At 43.8% G+C, this 18,580-nt stretch overlaps 1 protein-coding gene across 1 annotated transcript in view; it reads left to right on the top strand.

Annotated features, from left to right (window-relative positions):
• Nucleotides 1-16,221, top strand: part of si:ch211-26b3.4 (connector enhancer of kinase suppressor of ras 2) — a 56,146-nt gene extending 39,925 nt beyond the window's left edge. Inside the window, exons 10-24 of the mRNA XM_054597651.1 lie at nt 587-714; nt 841-1,052; nt 2,611-2,697; nt 3,580-3,788; nt 7,678-7,715; nt 7,806-7,848; nt 9,550-9,598; nt 9,943-10,115; nt 11,027-11,100; nt 11,230-11,301; nt 12,857-12,927; nt 13,025-13,125; nt 13,886-14,483; nt 15,591-15,892; nt 16,012-16,221. Of these exons, the coding sequence (XP_054453626.1) occupies nt 587-714; nt 841-1,052; nt 2,611-2,697; nt 3,580-3,788; nt 7,678-7,715; nt 7,806-7,848; nt 9,550-9,598; nt 9,943-10,115; nt 11,027-11,100; nt 11,230-11,301; nt 12,857-12,927; nt 13,025-13,125; nt 13,886-14,483; nt 15,591-15,892; nt 16,012-16,221 (2,367 nt within the window). The remainder of the gene's footprint in view (nt 1-586; nt 715-840; nt 1,053-2,610; nt 2,698-3,579; nt 3,789-7,677; nt 7,716-7,805; nt 7,849-9,549; nt 9,599-9,942; nt 10,116-11,026; nt 11,101-11,229; nt 11,302-12,856; nt 12,928-13,024; nt 13,126-13,885; nt 14,484-15,590; nt 15,893-16,011) is intronic.
• Nucleotides 16,222-18,580: the final 2,359 nt, after the last annotated feature.

An 18,580-nucleotide genomic window follows, 5' to 3' on the forward strand; every position in this document is an offset into this window, starting at 1 on the left:
ATCCGTAGCGAGGCACCTTGTCCTCAAGGAGTACCTGATGACAAATCTAAGTGTCCTTGAGTCAAGCCGGGGTAGGAGGCCACGCTAGCTTCCTTACCTAGAGCTTCCCTCTCCTTCCCTTGTAGCACGGGTAGAGGGGATGAGGAGAGAGGAAGAGCAAGGGGAGGAGGGGTTGTCATGGGAACAGACACGGAGAGCCCTGTGTGAGGGAAGAAGAGGCTTGAGACAAAATGACAGAATAGTGAAGCGATTGAACGTGGGAGAGGGTGCACCGTCAGACAGACGTAAAAAAAAAAAAAAGACAACGCACACAACATGGCAGCTGTGTGGAAATAACTCTCTTGTTTGGGATTCGGCGTTAAAACGAATGCTGCAGTACAAAGAGGATCACACACAAGTAAAAGGTTCCCTTCCCTCGTAACACCGTAAACTGTGTGCTTGTTTGCCTGTTTGTCTTTCTTTGAGGCGGGAGAAGATCTAATGCTGCAGGTTGTGCTCCCAGATTCCCCTTGCTATCCTTCAATTATAGCTCATGAACAGGTGCGAGTCATTCTCTCCTTCCTCCTCTACTTCCCCCCCCCTTCAGCCGATCCCCACCAGCCCCACCAGCACCTCTCCGACACCCGGTGGAACTTTGGGCATGTCCAAAATGGACGCTCCCAGCATGCAGGACGTCTACATCCTCTCCCCTGTCTCTGGACTCTACAACACCAGGTCAGCCGCTTGGACAAGCAGGTGTCGCTTATGATTATTATTATGATGATGTGATGACACCGATGATGGTGCTGATGATGATGATGATGATGATGATGATGATGATGACCACTTTGCTCTCCCCAGGGAGGAGCTGGGTCTGATGTCCTGCGACGACATCAGCCGCTACAGCGTGAGCTCCCAGTCCGGCTCCAAAGGCTCAGAGGCGGTCAGCTACTACCTGGACCAGGACAGCGGTCAGTACTTCTCTCTACTGGAGGGAGATGGACCCCCGGGGTCTGACTACGACAGGAGCCGCAACACGGGGGTTCGCCGGCGGGACAAGACCCCCACCCACGGTAAGACGGAGAGCGCAATTTCGACAGTGTGAATGGGGTGGTAATGGCTCTGGTCCTGTGTTTGTTTTGTTGGACGGCATGCTCTCTCTGCCACCAGTTTTTCTCACCTTTTTTCTCAGAGCTCCTCCTCATCCATCACTCACATCATGGCTCTGCTTCTTTGTGTCTTTACCTCGTGTACGCACCACCCAAGAAACACCGATCACATGCCAAAGGGTCAGTCCACAAACACCGTGTCCAGCTCCCTGTCTGCCCCACCACCTGTGTCACACTTGTCCAAGACAGCTTCCTAGACATCCTGTACCTTCTTGGGAGACTCTCAAGGGGCCATTTGATGCGCAGGGCGATAGTCATGAGACGGAAGGAAGCATTGGAAGTAGGCTTGTGTTAATCGAATGTTCGGGAATCGATTTTTCCTAAACCGATTTTATTAAACAGGTGATTTAAGCTAACTTCCTATCAGGTCTAAGAATTTATAAGAATTATCTCTAGATTCTCCTATTGTACATTTAGAGTTTCTGTTGGAGCAGTATGTCCGCCGGCTGAGTCCGCTGAGTTAATCAGCACTAGTGCCGAGGGAATTTTAACTGCTTAAGGGGAGACACTGAAGGTGAATTGGGTAAAAAGTTGAACTTATAGATAACCCCATGAAACTTCCCCAGTAATTAAAATGGAGCATTATCTTATTAAGTTTGTGCTAATTTAAATACATACCAAAATTCTTGTTTCATTTGTTGACATATTAGAGTCAAAGGTTTTTACATAGGAATTTTTGGATCTCTTTGTATTCCTCCATGAATTAGAAAATACTAACAAAAGTCCTAAAAATGTTCTGTCATGTTTTTTTGCAATAGAATGCTCTATAAATCAGACTCTAATGGTGCTCTACTGCTCTAATAGGGTAAAAAAATGTAACTAATAGATTTCACAGTGTAACTTCCCATGTTGATTACTTACATTAATCGGGTATTTTTGGGGGAATAAAACTTTTCTGCCATTTTATGTTTGAATATGCAAATTAGGCAGATTGCAACCTACCGAAACTTTTTCCATGTGCCAAGCGTGTAGGAGAACTAGCGTGGCTGACGCAAAAACGCAAATGGCCCTATCTACAGCCAGTGATTGGTTTGTTTGTTTTCAAGTTACTGTAGAAACAGGACCAAAGTAGAGTTGAAGATTCCAAGAGACCAAAATACTTGCTGATCCGTCAGATGTGTGACAATGATGACTGAAAAGTGAGGTTGAAACACCTCCTATGTAGACAAGCTTTAAGGTAATATCATCTAACAGTGATTATGCTAACAGATTAGCTCAGTTCAGCTGTCCCTGATATCGGGGAATTTACGTGAAAAGAAAACTTCCGCGACGTTATGAAATAGCATGTCATAGCAGTCCCTTGAGAGTCTCCCGTTCCTTCCCCCCTCACCTGCACACACTTTGTCTCACCTGTCCACCCCTTCCAGCTGTCTCCCACGCTGTCTCTCAGTCACCGCCTTCCTGCGACACCCCCCACTCCCTCCCACTAGACGACTCTCTGATTGCTGATTGGTCGTTCCAGGTGACCTCAGGCCTGTTTCCATGCCTCCCGAATATAACTGGATGGCCGAGGCCAAGGAACCCAGCATGGGCAAGAGAGGGAGCCGAGGTACACACAAACACACACACACACACACACACACACACACACACACACACACACACACACACACACACACACACACACACACACACACACACACACACACACACACACATACACAAAAACACAGCTCCACACACAGGTAACACAAACAGGTCGGACTGGTGCCGCGCTTTGCTCCATACTCAGCTCAACACATTTCAGCTCATCCTCTGGTTATCCATGGTGGTGTGGTTGTGTGAGGATACATACCTGCCAGGTATGTATCTGACAGAGCGACGAGTAAACATAAATGCTAGAAATTGCATTTGTACAGCTGCTCTGGAAATGAGGGTATTTCTATGTGACCAATTCTAACCAGCTCCACCGTTTTGTGGCGAGCCTCGATCTGTATTCAAGCGAGGATCCTCACTCTACCATCAGAAAGTCCATGAATAACATTAAAGCACAATAGCACCGTCTGGGGTCTGCCTTTCTCCTTTTCTTTCTCTCAGTCACTTTTTAGTGTTTTCACATTTAAGTATGTGGATAATAAACAAATAAGGTGAGAGGCTTTTTCTCTTTGGAACTAAAGCAGACTAAAACTGACAAGATTTAGCAGTAGTGCCCTCCAAATCAGCATAATCATTGCAGACAGATCAGCTGTATGTCCTAGACTGTGGATCCATATCAGATGCTACTGTTCTGAGGCACTTTTATCCCTGTCTGTAAGGGATTTATCCGTAGAGGTATATTCACCGTCATCTATTTCTTCTCTAGGGTTCTCCCTCGATTCTAACGCTAACCCCCCCCTCTCCACCTCTGTGGTTTTCCTCCCTCTTTTATCCATCCAGTTGAGCCTGTCCATCCTCTAACTGCTCCATGCCTCTACCCCTCTCATCCCCACAGATTCAGACAACTCCCTGTTGCGTTACCTTAGCGACGACAAGATCCTGGTGATCGAGGAGGAGCCCGAGGGTCCGGGCAGAGAGAGCCGGCGGGATTCCACCAGACGCTCCCGGCGTAAGAGCCGCAATCCCAGCAGCCCTAGCTTTCCCATCAGCCCCTCCATGCTGTCCTCCACCCTGCGCCTAGACCAGCCACCCGATGCTTTGCCTGTATGTACACAGTTTTTTGAACTGGGGTTTTTAATATATAGTATAAGTCAAATGTGTTGCGTTGCTGAAACCAGACACATTTTTCTTTCCATTTGTGTCTAGTATTGTCTGGTTAAGTCGGTTAGACGTGTGGGTGGTGGTGGTGTGCTGTATGTCTTTTTCGTGTAAACATGGAAAGAGAAATGCCTTTAAATGTCCATGTTAAAGGATAAGACTGGCTATATTCTGTATTTTCTTAATGTTAACAAATAAAATAAAAAAGACCAAAACCAACAATAAATAAATACTACTTGCAAGTACTATCTATGAAGCTAGCACCTCATATAATGTATCTTATTCCTTTGTGCCATAGAGCTCTATTGTTGTCCATCATTGTCCAAACAGTATCAGACAGTTATTCCTAAAGACTGGGTCGGCACCCACCGGTGGGCTGCAGGAGATTTTATTAGAGTCTGCAAATTTCTTCCACAGGGTCTGTGTTCACATAGTGTCTTTTTCTGAGGGCCAGCATCTAATCTTCAAAGAACAGGAGAGATTCTAGTCCATCAAACAACGGTGATGATATATTGCCAAGATATTGTTGTCATAGAAACATAGAAAAAGCTTTTTTCAATAAAATCACTGGGTTGAAGCGCTACCCAGCGACCTGTGGCCGCTTTTCTGCCAGAAAAAGGTGCTATATAGGGTGGCTGAGGCACATGAGGTAGAGCGCTTGACCCACAACCACAAGGTTGGTGGTTCAAACCCCTACAGGCAACATGCGGAGGTGTCCTTGAGCAAGACACCTAACCCCAAATTGCTCCCCGGGCGCTTCATTGCAGCCCACTGCTCCTCCGGGATGGGTCAAATGCAGAGAATTGTAATTACCCCATTGTGGGACTAATAAAGACTTAATTATTATTATGTAGACACAGGCCCGGATTCTTTTTATTTAACATTTATATCTGCAGTAGCCATTGAATTTATGAAAGGCTAGCGTACATTGTTCTTGTCTAACTGATGAGAGGGGAAAAAAAGAGAGTGCTTCAATTAATATATTTGGTCTCATTTATTAAGTATTTACATAAAAGGAAGTTGTGATTTATCAAATGTGTATCTCTTTTAATGGCTGGTTTACCTAAACGTTCATTTACGCTTAAATTGGCTCTCTTCACGATTTATAGCCAAGGTCGGTTGTGAATTGGGTCATGAGGGTTTTGTTATTTTTAAAAAGTGGGTCCCCAGAAAAAAAGGTTTGGGTGGAAAAAACACACAAATGAGCCACACTGTTGCACTGTGGGACATGTTCCTTCATAATTATCAACATAGGCACTGTAGTTTATTTTGAGCTACATATGCTGTCCTGTTGCTGTAAATAGTCAGTAGTGCACCAAATGAGGCATTAATCCACAACAGAATATAGTTCCCAGGTGTAAATGCACTATTTATTTGAGTAATGTTTTCTTTAAACTACTACTGTTCTAGGTAATTAATGAGCCCTTTCAAAAATGAAAGACCAGTATATATATATGTTACACATTTAACACAACATTTAGGTTTTCAGTCATAATAAAATATGGACTAATGTAATATAAAATGTAATGTCTTTTATGGGATTTGTTGACAATAAGAAAAATACAACCACTTTATCCTTTAAAGGCAGCTGAAAAGTCTGACTTGGGTAGACAATATTATTTAATCTGCATGCGTGTTTCACCAGACCACACACGATTGGCAACAATTAACAAGCATTGACTCAGTCTCACAGTGTGCACGCACAATACCAGGACCATAAAACTGAAGCAGCCAAATGGAATTCAGCCACCGTTCATTTTTATTATTAACACCTCTGCTTTTGCTACTTTGACAAGTTAAAATATCTGCTGTGAAAATGGCATATTAGTGGCACTATAATCACCTTCAAGGCTCTAATCCTGACTCGCTCGTACAGCTTCCTTCATCTTGCAGAGTATGTCTGTGTCCTCGGAGGGAGACTGTTTGTGGTTGCAGGATAGGTCACGGTGTTCTCAGATCCACACACACGGTTGTTTGTGTGTGTGTGTGTGTGTGTGTGTGTGTGTGTGTGTGTGTGTGTGTGTGTGTGTGTGTGTGTGTGTGTGTGTGTGTCAGGTAGAGGAGACAAAGGAGAGTGAGGATGATCAGTGTCACTGCATGGCTGCCAGATTCACGGATTATGAGAATGACAGTGTGACACTCATTGACACGCCCCTCTTTAACTTTTTTCTCATGCACTTGCCAGTACACACACACACACACACACACACACACACACTGGCATACACAAACAAACACACACCAGCACACAGGAGTGCATTTGTATGCAGGGTAGCCATCTCACGACTCATCCTAACTCATCCTAATATCCCCATCTCCTCAGACACGCCTGAGTCTAAATAGGAGTTTATTCTGGACAAACACACACACTCAGTTGCATGCGCACGTGCACACAAACACGTACCCCTATGAGTAGGTGCATGACTCAACATCAGCCAGACCAATTACAAGCGCGACTGACAGACTGGGCTTAAAACACGCCGCACGCAATCACACACACAAACACACACACAAACACACACAGCGCGCTAACAGTTTAGCTAGCACCAGCCCTCTCTAACCCTCTCAGCTGCATGCTTCTCATGGTGGTGACTCATATCTATTCTGTGGCACATGAAGTACACTATCCTGCACTATCAAGCATACGCTAACCTTAATGACCTGCCTGTTTCCTTTTCTCATTCTCTCTGTATGATTCTTTTTTAATAACACAACACATAAGAATTTTAGCACATTTTGAATTTACCGATTGGAAGAGTTGTAGTGAAGTTTCCTGTCTTTGTCTTGCAGTCATGTATTTTCTTACACATTGTACACAATTATGTTACCATGGCATCATCCACAGCAGCACAAGTACATTCAATCACTTTTGTTGCATAATGGTAAATGAATGGTTTATGAGATGATAGGCCCCTGTGCCAAAGCCATGCCTAATGGCTGTGACTCAGGGCACCCTGGTTATCTCCTGGGGGCCTGGGTCCCTGAGCTTGTGGCTGGTTGGCCCATTCGTTTAAAAGTGTGTCCACACTTGGGGCAGAGATTAGCAAAATGATAATTTTAATAATATTCCAATTTTAATTGAATACATTCCATTGTGATGATTATAGGATTATATATAGTGGTGGTTATTGTCAGCTCCACACCTTTGAACAATACTTAAAGAAATTGAAGTCACAAGGATCAAGTGCGTAATCAGCCAGAAAATTATCTATTGGTGGTGGAATTTATCGAATGCGAAGCAGCCGGATTCCGAAGGACAGGCTGGCAACTTTTAAAATTTGAAAGTAAATAAATAAAATATACATATGATTTAAAAATATGAAAAGCCAGTATGAGTCTATTACCTGTGCTGTACGTTTTCTTGTTTTATTTCAGTAGATTTTACTTTCAATCAAATTTGTTACAATCCTTTTAATCACTATAATTACCATTTAACAAAAAACACTAAATGCATGCATGCATGCAATAAAACTGTGATGATTTTAATTGCTAGTATTGTATTGAATTGTGTTTCTAGGTTTTTTTAATTTACAACTTTGACAATGTGCATTGTTACAGCTGCAGTTAATGGATTAATTAGTACAGTACATTACTGTAAAGAAGATAACAGCACTTCATGCATTGGATCAACAATTACATGGATGTGAAACATTTCAAATGACAAATATTTCAACATCTTTTTAATTTGCAATACCTATTTGGAAAACCGCCCACCCCTTATAAGGTGCATGTCAGTTATCTAAGTTACATACATATTGTAATGCAAATTTCCCCCCAAAATGTGCACGAGGTAGTCTTTGATGATGTCTTTTCTTTCTTCTTTTCTGTCTCTCAGCGAGGTGCGGACACACTGCGAGCAGACACAACAGACAGGTGAGTCTGTGTTTGTGGTTGGACCACATGCTTGTGATTGATGCAAGGAGTTGTTTGAGGTTACATTCAATCCTGTCTGTCCTCCTGCAGGTACTCCGGCTCAGGAAGCTCAGGAGCTGCATCCATGAGGAAGGTAGGAGAGCAGACAGGGCTATGGGGCTGACTGTGCATCTCTTAGATGTTTTATAAATCTAAAGTTCTGATGGTTTATTTACCTGATTTTTTAATAATGCTGTCTTTCCAGTACATTTAGATTCTGTCTCAAACTGCATTTTAATGATGCAACAAAGGCTTCAGTCACATCAATAACAAGTACACACTCGCTGTTATATGGAGCTTGAGTGTGTCCAAATAAAAGCTAGACATTACATATTCAGCCAGACAAGAATGGGAGCGATACCTGAGATGAAATCCAATCGGGACTGTAATAATTAAATAAAAGCTAACGGTCAGATGAGGTCAATTGGTTTCCATATTTAGGTTACTGTAACACAGGAAACTGTCTTAGTCATAGCCCTAGCCTCTCCTCCAAAGCACTATGAGATGCAGCATACAATGATTCAGCTCCGCTATACACACATTTATTCAGCTTTGTCCCCTAGATAAATAATCAGACGGTGTATTCAGCTATGTTAATGTTGAAACCTATGGCCTACTTACATTATCCATTAGCTTCTTTGTGATGCTCTAGATAGTGTGCAATTCAGGTGTGTTTGCTGAACACAAAATATGATTATAAAGTGACACTTCACAAAACAATAAATCAGAGACACAAATGCCATAAAACCATAAGAGGTGGACCGCCCAAGCTATACAGCAACACAGGCAATACAAGAACCCAACAAATTGAGACCCTGTTTCCATCCGTGCCATACGCGCACGCACACACACACACACACACACACACACACACACACACGCACGCACACGCAAACAATAATCCGCAATGAGAGAGGGAGAGAGAGGTCCACATTCGCGCATGCAGCGCGTGACTTTGAAAGATAAATGTCAGATTTTTTTTTTTTTTTTTAAATTAAATGTCAGAATACGTAATTTTTTGGCGGCACCCCTGACACAGGGGCACCCCAGGGTGCCGCGGTACCCACTTTGAGAAAGGCTGCTCTAGATAGTGTATGATTATAAAGTGACACCCTGTGACTTTGAAAGATAAAATACAATGCTCTTTCTCTCACAAATGAAAAGTTGAACTCATAAGCAATAAAAGGCACCAACAGACACTCAGTCTGGTATGACCAGTAGCTTACGGTGGCTAATGTAAGCTAACTTTAGAGGGTTATTGCTGTATACCAGACATTACTGAGTTACTGACTCTTTTGTGACACTTCATTTTATTGTTAAACATTAATTCCGGATTGTAATTTATGGCCACAGAAGCTGTTATTCATCAAAAGTCATGGCCGTCATGCTGAAAGCAGAGAAACTCCAAACAACATAAATTTTGGCCACAGTGGGTCAATTTCAGTACCGATGCCTCTTAATGTGTTAGCCTATGAGGAACAATTTCTAAACTAGATCTTGATGCATGTCAGTGTCAGCTTGTAGTTAAGGTGATATAGTTTAGGACATCCTGACATCACGGTGGGTTTTTGTCTCTGTGGCATACAGCTTATATTTCTCCATCCCAGGTTGTGGGTCACTTCCTTGTTAAATTGTAGTACTGTGATCCCTCTGTGCGTGAAATCCTCTCTGCTGTGTGCTGGATAAAATAAAAATAAGCTAAACATGGAAAGTGAACTCCCTGCAACCTCTCATGCATTAACACCAACCATATTTTTTTTGTTGAGCTAACAAGTTTTTTCTCTCTCCCCTCTAGTCTTTCCATTACACCTCTCTAAGAACGAAAACCAAAAGGAGAAGTAAAGGTAAACACACTGGTGCATTTTCTCTTTCTGATGTATGATTGTTACTGATCGTTCAACCAATTTACCTTTTATCACAAAAATGAAGCTAAATCTAAATGACTGAACTCTGACTGACTATACCTGACAGGCTTATGTTCACATTGTTTTTAAAATTTACATAAAGAAAGACCTACTGCAGACTTGAAAAGACTCCAGCCATTTGGATTTAGCCTGTTAGGGCCAGATTCATTGTAACCGCTGGATAGATGGCATACTTCTCCTTTTATTACCAGCTTTTTCCCCTAATTTAATACCAGAGCTATGAAAATAACTTTCAGCATTAACATCTTTTCCTCTCTCTGCAGGTTCCCTCACTAGTGCCAGTCGAAGAAGAATTTCCTGTAAGGACCTGGGCCATGGTGACTGTGAGGGCTGGCTGTGGAAGAAGAAGGATGCTAAAGGCTACTTCACCCAGAAATGGAGGAAGTACTGGTTTATCCTCAAAGAGTCCTGCCTCTACTGGTACACCAACCAAAACGTAAGGAATCACGACCAACTGTCGTTATGTCCTGAATCAAATGATCTGAGTTTTTTCTTTAAAAAATGAATTAACACAACTATTAAATAGTTGGGGGGCGGCTGTGGCACATGAGGTAGAGCGCTTGTCCCGTAACCACAAGGTTGGTGGTTCAAACCCCTCTACCGGCAACATGCCGAGGTGTCCTTGAGCAAGACACCTAACCCCAAGTTGCTCCCCGGGCGCTTCATTGCAGCCCACTGCTCCTCCGGGATGGGTAAATGCAGAGAAATAATTTCCCCATTGTGGGACTAATAAAGGCTTAATTATTAAATAGCAATCAAACATCAAAAAACAAATCAGCTGCATCATGTCTTCTGTGACTCTGTAGGAAGCTTTCTTAAGTCTGAGAAAATGGGTTATCTCCAGTTAGGTTCGAGACTTCTGCGGCGTATGTCATTCACATACACAGGAAATAAACTGGGACACATTTGGAATGTTTTAGTATACATCTGTTAAGTGCTGTATGGGGCTGCTCACACGCTGTTTTTGCGACCTCTAATCCATTGTGAATTTGGACTTCAGACAAACATAAAAAACTCACTGTAAGATTTGAGGTGTAGATACATGTTTGGATGAATGGATTATATAAATATTTGCAATATTATGAAGAAAAAAGAAAAAAGGCCTGCAGATCAATTGTGTATGTGATAGTTTGTTTACACAACCCAGTTTTAAAGCAAATACAGTCATATCTCATCTATCTTTTTCCTGTCAAAGGGTGAAAAGAGCCAATATAAACAGCATATGCTGTTTTCGTATGCTTGACTAAACTACCATTATCCAAAATAAAATTGGTATGTCAGTATGGATGACATTTTGTTCTGTGTGCTGATGATGTACCACCACTCTCCATCTGTCTCTGCCTGCAGGATGAGAAGGCTGAGGGCTTCATCAGCCTCCCCGAGTTCAGAATAGACCGAGCCATAGAGTGCAGACGGAAATTGTGAGTGTCCCTCACATGTCGCCAAAATTACTAATCAAGCACATTTGCTCTCGCCCACACAACATGAACGCACACACACCTACGCGGAAAAAAACACTAATCAGTCTTCTTCTCCCCGACTGACTGCAGCGCCTTCAAAGCCTGTCATCCCAAAATCAAGAGCTTCTTCTTCGCCACAGATTGTCTTGAGGAAATGAACAGGTGAGTGTGCGTGCGTCTCTGTGAGTCTCTGTGAGTCTCTGTGAGTTTGTGCTTGTGTCTTGATGTGGACAATAGTCAGATGCTGGGGACGTCACATGTCCTTTCATGAATATTTTAGCCGAGTAAACCAAGTTTACACAAGGCAGCAGCCCACACAACACAGCGCATGAATAAGACATGAACTTTGCCCTGTTGCTAAATGTAGAATTGTGTGTGTGTGAGTGTGTGAGTGTGTCACGTGTGTGCTCATGTGAGAGGGAGATCGTAGTGATATTTGCAGGAGTGCTATCTGATGAGCTCTAATTATCCACACCTCTCCTCAATGACATGGGGAGATAATTGGGGGAGAGTAATTAACCAGCTATATTTGACTTCCATACTGTGCTCATGTGTGACAGCGCTGTTGCACACATTTGCATGTATGTGTGAGAAAGAGGGTGTCGGTATAGGCATCAGAAAAATGGCCTTATGTGCATTGAAAATGAGAAAGATCTTGCAGTGAAAACGGGATATAAACACAAAAAAGCTTGTTTATGCAGACAGATAATTAAAAGCTACACTGAAGATTGAATTCAAGGAAAAAGACAAAACTGATGCTCAAAATTGGCAGAAATAACTTGCTCTAAATCTCTCCTCATTCACAGCGAATCCCATGGAAAGACCTAAATTGGCAATCTTTGAAAATGGCTCACAAATATGGGTAGTGTTTTTAGCAAACATTACACAAACAGGAGGAAACAGTGCATTTGTTTGGGACTATTTTCAGCAAGGGATTAATACGCATGTGGCGTGATAGTAAGTATCTCTGGCAACAGAGCTGTGTATGTGGGATCAACTCCAAATAAACTACGGTGCCCATGTTCATCTTCATGAAGGAACATGTCACCCAGTCCAACAGGGCTGCTTAGTGATGGGATTTTAATAGTTTTTGGACAACAGTGGGGCTCTATGGCACAGAGGAATACGCTTCACCAGGCTTTGACTACAGAGAACACTTGTTAATAGGATCAATTCATAGTTAGTTTTTGGTCTTATCATGGGATTTGTTGAAAATTAGAGAGTCTTTAAAATGTTACCCTCTGGATGTAGCTTCTTGTAGGAGGCACTTCATACTATGATGGTTTCCCTGTTCTTCAAGCACAGACTGGGCCTCTGTACTTAGTATCAACCTTATTGTGAGCTACCTGCAGAGAGTCACAGGACATACTGGGCTCTGATGGAGGGATGGGAGGAGGACAGGAAGCCTGGCTGCAGAGAGAAAGAACGCCATCACTTCTGTCTTTCTGCATCCATCTCTCTAATTATCTCCATGTTTTTTTCTCCTCATCAGGGGGCAGAGAGCGAGTTAGAATGATATAAACTGTTAAAACACACCACTTAAATTATTTAAAGTGAAAGTCTTTTCATGCATCTTCTACGGTTTACCCAGTATAACCCATTCTTTTCTCTCCTCCTCTTTGCGCCTCTTTTCATTGCACCTCTGACGCCCTCCTTCTCCATACTTTATGCACCTCACCTTTGCGTTCCTCTTTTTTCCTTTCCTTGTGTCCAATAGGTGGATGAACCGCCTCGGGTTAGCTGCTATTGGCTACACACCAGATGACAAGGTGCCTCGCCATGACGAAGGTGGGACGGATTCACTTTTCAAGATATTCCCATCATCACCCTTTCGCCCATGAATTGCTAACACGTGTGTCTCTGTCGGTTTTTATCTCAACATCAGACTACTGGAGCGAAAGCGATCAAGACGAGGTCGATGGCTCGATGACGCTCAAACAGGAGGGACAGTCATCCCTCTGTGATACTTATCACCGCACGCCATCAGTAAGTACACACACATTCACTCACACATCCTCAACATATTCTTTGCAGTTTTTCAATCTGATAGAATATTTTATTTCTAAAAGCCCCGCAGTTTTCTGAGCTGCATAGACCGGAGCTCTCAGCATTAATAAAACATCAGACTGTGAGAGTATCTGGTTCTGTTAGCAGCCAAGACCATCACTTGTCTTTAATCTGCTGCCAGAACGTCTTCACAATCTGACCTCTAGGAGGCGACAATTGCCACTGCTCATCACATCTCTGAAACATAATGTAACACTGAACTAGACTTGGTGACTCATTTTCAGAGATGGGCATAAAGGTCCAGTGGCATTGGTACCATGTTTTCCCGGCTGAGCCATGCAGCAGTCATGCCAGTCATTCTGCCATCCCATTGCTTTTTTGCACTCATCTTTTGTTCTATTTCTGCCCTCTTGCCTGTCCTCCTTTCTTCTCTCCTTCCTTGCACACATCCTCCCTCTCCTTGTTTTGCGCTTCATATTTTCCTTGTATCCGTGCTCACCTATCTGTCAACTTCTATGCATCCCTCCTGACTTCTCTCCATGTCGACCAACCTGTCCACCTCACGAACCCTTTGGGCCCTCAGGCTAACTTCCTTCACAGTTATGACCAGTTGCCCCGCTCAGTCAGCTCCATGAGCCTTATGCGCTCCACTCCGTCCCCACTCCCCCCATCAATGAGTGCCTCGACCTCCCCCATCCCTCCACAGATGGTCTCTTCCACCTCCCCTCTCACTCTCCAGGTTAATTCCTCGAGCCCCTTCCCGGAGCCCAAGCACGGCCGACACTTCTCCAGCGAGTCCACGCACTCCCACTCCTCGGCCGAGGACCAGCGTGGAGAAGGCATGGGCATGGGCACGGGCACAGGCAGCACCAGCACCCACTCGTCCGGCTGCCGCTCTTCCCATCGTGAGCGGCGCTCCTGGCAGGACCTCATCGAGACCCCTCTGACCAGCGCAGGGCTGCACTTCCTCCAGACGGCGCCGGGGGAGAGTGATTACGGGGGCCTGATGGGGAGCATGGCCGGAGACATGGGGATGTACGGAGGGCTGGGCAGACAGGGCATGTCCCCCGAGAGACGCAGGCAGGCTACGCTGCCCGTACGGAGACACCACGCCGCAGAGAGGGACAGGGAGCGGGACGGGCCCTTCCCTCTGGAGCGAGGGCCGCACACGCACAGCCACACACACCGACGCTCTCACAAGCAGCGCAGCCAGAGTCTGCCCAGGAACAGGGACCCCATGCCAGGAAAGCTTATACACACCTCAGCTCATATGGAGGAGAGGAGCGAGGACGAAGAGGCGGAGGGACAAGCTGCAGATATACTAGAGGGTGAGGAGGGTAAGGAAGTTATACACTATCTATTTTGTAAGGGGAGAGAAGCAGTAGAATGCAAGAAAAAGTCTCTGTCATCAGAGGAATAGACTTTTAACTAGCTAATGGGTCAAAAATATTGTGTTAAACGTTAGGATTTCTTTTATTTAAGACTGTGTTATCTCAGAACTTACACTGCTGCAGCAAAGTCCCTATATTACAAAGTCATGTATACAGGTTTAGGGGTGAAAGTGGATCTGGGCAGTTCATGTTACACAGGATGTCGGGGTAGAGGAGACAGACAGCATAAAGTAGTAATAAATGCATTGTGGCTAAAATGGTATCATTCAGGCATTGGTAGAGGAAGTATTTAGATAATTTACAAAAGTAAATGTAACGATACCTCACTGTAAAAGTTTAAGTTCCTAAGTGTTATTTGCTAAATGTTTCTAAAGCATCAAAAGTAAAAGTCCTCATGAAGCAGAAAAAAGGCCCCAGTGAGTAAGAAACATTTAAATATTGGATTATTACCACTGATTCAGTGCTATTTATTATTATAAAACATACTGAGCATTGTTCAGCTTTACACGTCATGACTTTAATTCATTTTTTGAAAATGTCTTATCAACAGGATTTTGAACTGAGGATGTGTTTCAGAAGTCCACCACTGATTTGGGGGTTTGAAGTCTCAAATCTTAGGTCTCATATATAAATATAATGTAGTTAGAATTTAAATATTTATCTCTGAATTGTAGTGAAGTGCTTAAAAAATATAAAAGTATTTTGGCTGTTTACTTCTTCCTAGTGTGTGCTATGAAAACTGTAGTTTTACCTTTTAAAGCCTATTAAAAATATTCAAGAGAAAACCAACCTGTGGTATCCCTTGTTACAACCGTATTTGTTACACATGTGCACAAACACATCGTTTGGAAACCTTTGGGTCTCATCCATACATAAAATGTCAGAAAATAGTAAGCCCAAGCCCAAATTGACATCTTTGTATTGCTTTTTCTCATTTTACCAACTTTCCAAAATACCCAAATAGTCAGTTAACCGTCGTCAACCAATCGCTTCAGCCCTACATTAAACACACAACTGTATATCCAATTGAAGCTCATTATGTCATTCTAGCAGTGAACTTGACTCTCACCGGCCCTCTGCTGGGAGTCTCAGACCTGAGGGAGTTGAGAGTTGAGAGCAGAGAGAGGAGGGTGTCGGAGGGAAGGGAGCGGCGGGTGTCAGAGGGCCGTGAGCCGGAGCCGTTGGACGGTCTAGAGCAGCTGTACCGGACCCTGGAGCAAGCCAACGTGACGGCCCTCGGAGACCCAAGACCCTGTAGCAGGCAGGAGTTTCGACGGTGCTTCACACAGAGAGCCAGGGACCCTCTGCTCAACGACAGGCTGCACCGGGTCCGAGCCCTCCGCAGCACCTTGAAGGTAGCACGAAACAGAGGATTCTGTCACAAACACAACAAAGATTCAGGACATTTACAGAGGAATTACATGTGTGAGGATCAATGTGGTGACTCCCTGGTGTCTCTTTGCTCCCCCCCCAGGCCAAAGAGTCCGAGCTGGCGGTCATCTGTGCCCTCCTGGAGGACCCGGGCCTGTGCTCCGAGACCTTCAGAGAGTGGAAGCAGTGGCACAGCGAGATCTACTCAGACATCTGCCAGCTCAGTCCCGGCACCAACGGCCAGGACGACCTCTCCCCGCTGGCCGTGCCGCTCATGACCCACACACACTCCTTCATCGAGACACACGTGTGAGAAAGATAGCGGGAGCAAAGACTGAACTGACGCACACACACACACACACACACACACACACACACACACACACACACACACACACACACACACACACACACACACACACTCACACAAACACACAGAGCTTTACATCAACTGAGTCCTCAGTACTCTGAGCACGCACTCACACACACTCAAACACACACACACACACACACACACACACACACACACACACACACACACACACACACACACATACATATTGTAAGATGTGTAAATATCATAGAGGGAACCGTCTGAGACCTGCGTGTATGAACTTTTGATAATCCTGAGGACCCCACAGGGTGCCTATTGCATGCCTGAACAGAAAGCATTAATCTTCCTTTGTCTATGGAACTCAGCATAAACTCCACACGCTTGTCGGGCAAAATGGAAAAAAAGGAGACTTTTTAACACGTTTGTTCCTTTCTATTCCCTTGGTTTTTGCTATTTTCCTTCCTGTTGATTTTAAGGGGGCAGGGGGAGCTTATGTAGCAGCAATACAGAGGAGAATCCTTTTCACCACAGCACTGTACTTTTGTACTGATGAACTTTGCACCCAGAGCCACCAGTTCTCCCCCGTTCTCTCTCTCTCTTATCTTTTTTTTCTCTCACTGCATATCTCGCTGATTTACAGGGACCTCACTTGTTATTCCGGGGCTGAGCTGACAGACGGGACAGTGTGGGGGAAAGTAAAAGCGGCGACTTTTAGTATAAGACTGTGAAAGGTAGTCACCAATGCTGCTTTATCTGTTTATCGCGTTCCCTCTGCGAGCCAATGAAAACAAGTGTTGAGGAAGCATTGTGTTGGCTAGTTGCACACTATTTCAAACTGTGAACTGTTAAAAAAACACACAATTTTATCGGCAGAAGGAGGCTCCTCTGATAGAGTTTGTATTCTCTCTCCCTCTCTTTCTTTTCCTCTCTCTGTATTTCCGTCCATCTCCTCCTCTTTTCTTATTTCTTTTTTGTCTTTGTTTCCTCTCTCGCTCTCTAGTCGTCAAAGACTTGTGTATATGTGTATACTGCTGTGTATACTGATGTAAATGTTTGCGTTCCACTACCACTGTGATATGTTTCTAGAGGTAGCGGAGGGAAGACGGAGAGTATGTATTTGCGTGGGTGCAAAAGATTTTTGCATTTTTTTAATTTTCTTTTTTAATTCTTAAACAGCGAATGCAAGAGCTAGAGAGTTCTTTTCAAAGGAGTCACTCACTATGAAGAATGCACTTTCTATATCTCTATATCTCATTGGCTGCATCACAGGGTCTATGTCTCATCGGCCTCTTTACCATTGCTGTTCAAAATATCAGGTAAAAGCATTTGCCGTCTCATTTTCTAAAGATTTGTGTACAGTCTACAAATATATTTAAACATAGAAGAATATATAAATCTATTTACGTTTTGTGTCATAGATATAATGTAAAGTATGATGTATTCTATGCCAAGGTTTTGCAGTGTCCCCCTCTTCACTCTGTAGATGCAGGGTGTTTAGCAGTTGAACAACTAGGAGGCAGACAACAACAACAACAACAACAACAACAACAACCACCACCATCATAACAGTTGATTGACAGTTTTTTTACATCACGGCTGACCCTTCTCCTGGTGATGTGTTGCATGACAAAAGTCCTGGGACTGATTTGATTGGACAGGGTAAATTATCGTGGATCATTTGTGTTCTTTATCCCCCCCCCCCCCCCCCCCCTCCTTTTTATCTTCAGCTCATGATTGCAAGATAATTAGACTTGTAGCGCATGATACATGCAAAAGTACTGTTGAAGAATGACCTTTTATTTGTATGTTCATAGATTTGAAGTATTCTTCTGTTTTCACAGTGTGTGTGTTTGAAGACACACACTGTACAATGACTGCAGCGGGCATTTTTGCTGCTCAGTTACTTGATCTGATGCAGATCCTCCTTTAGCATCTTACCAGGAGGTTTCAATTTGATGTTTTGGTTTACATAGAGAGACTGAAACGTTTCCGAAGGCTTCAGGAATCTTACCTGAGAGACAACAGTACAGTTACTTCTAAAAGGAAAGCTATTTTTACATTCCCTCTAAGCATATGGTCGATACTGGGCAGTTTAAGACCTCCACACTAAATGGTCTGTAATGTCTGTGAAACCCGGATGAATCATTTCATCTGCAATATCAGGCCAAGGACTCAACGGTGCCCCCCAGTGTCGAAGACTCTGAGAGACATGCGTAGCACCTGCTGCATCCAGCACTATCTGTACTTATTCTTCATATTTTACTGTAGTTCTTTGACTGTAGGTTCAGGTTTTTTCATCACGTCACACTGTCCTGAAATATCAAACACACCCCAGAGA

Source organism: Anoplopoma fimbria, chromosome 4, assembly GCF_027596085.1.
Source record: "Anoplopoma fimbria isolate UVic2021 breed Golden Eagle Sablefish chromosome 4, Afim_UVic_2022, whole genome shotgun sequence".
In the NCBI taxonomy this organism is placed as follows: Eukaryota; Metazoa; Chordata; class Actinopteri; order Perciformes; family Anoplopomatidae; genus Anoplopoma; species Anoplopoma fimbria.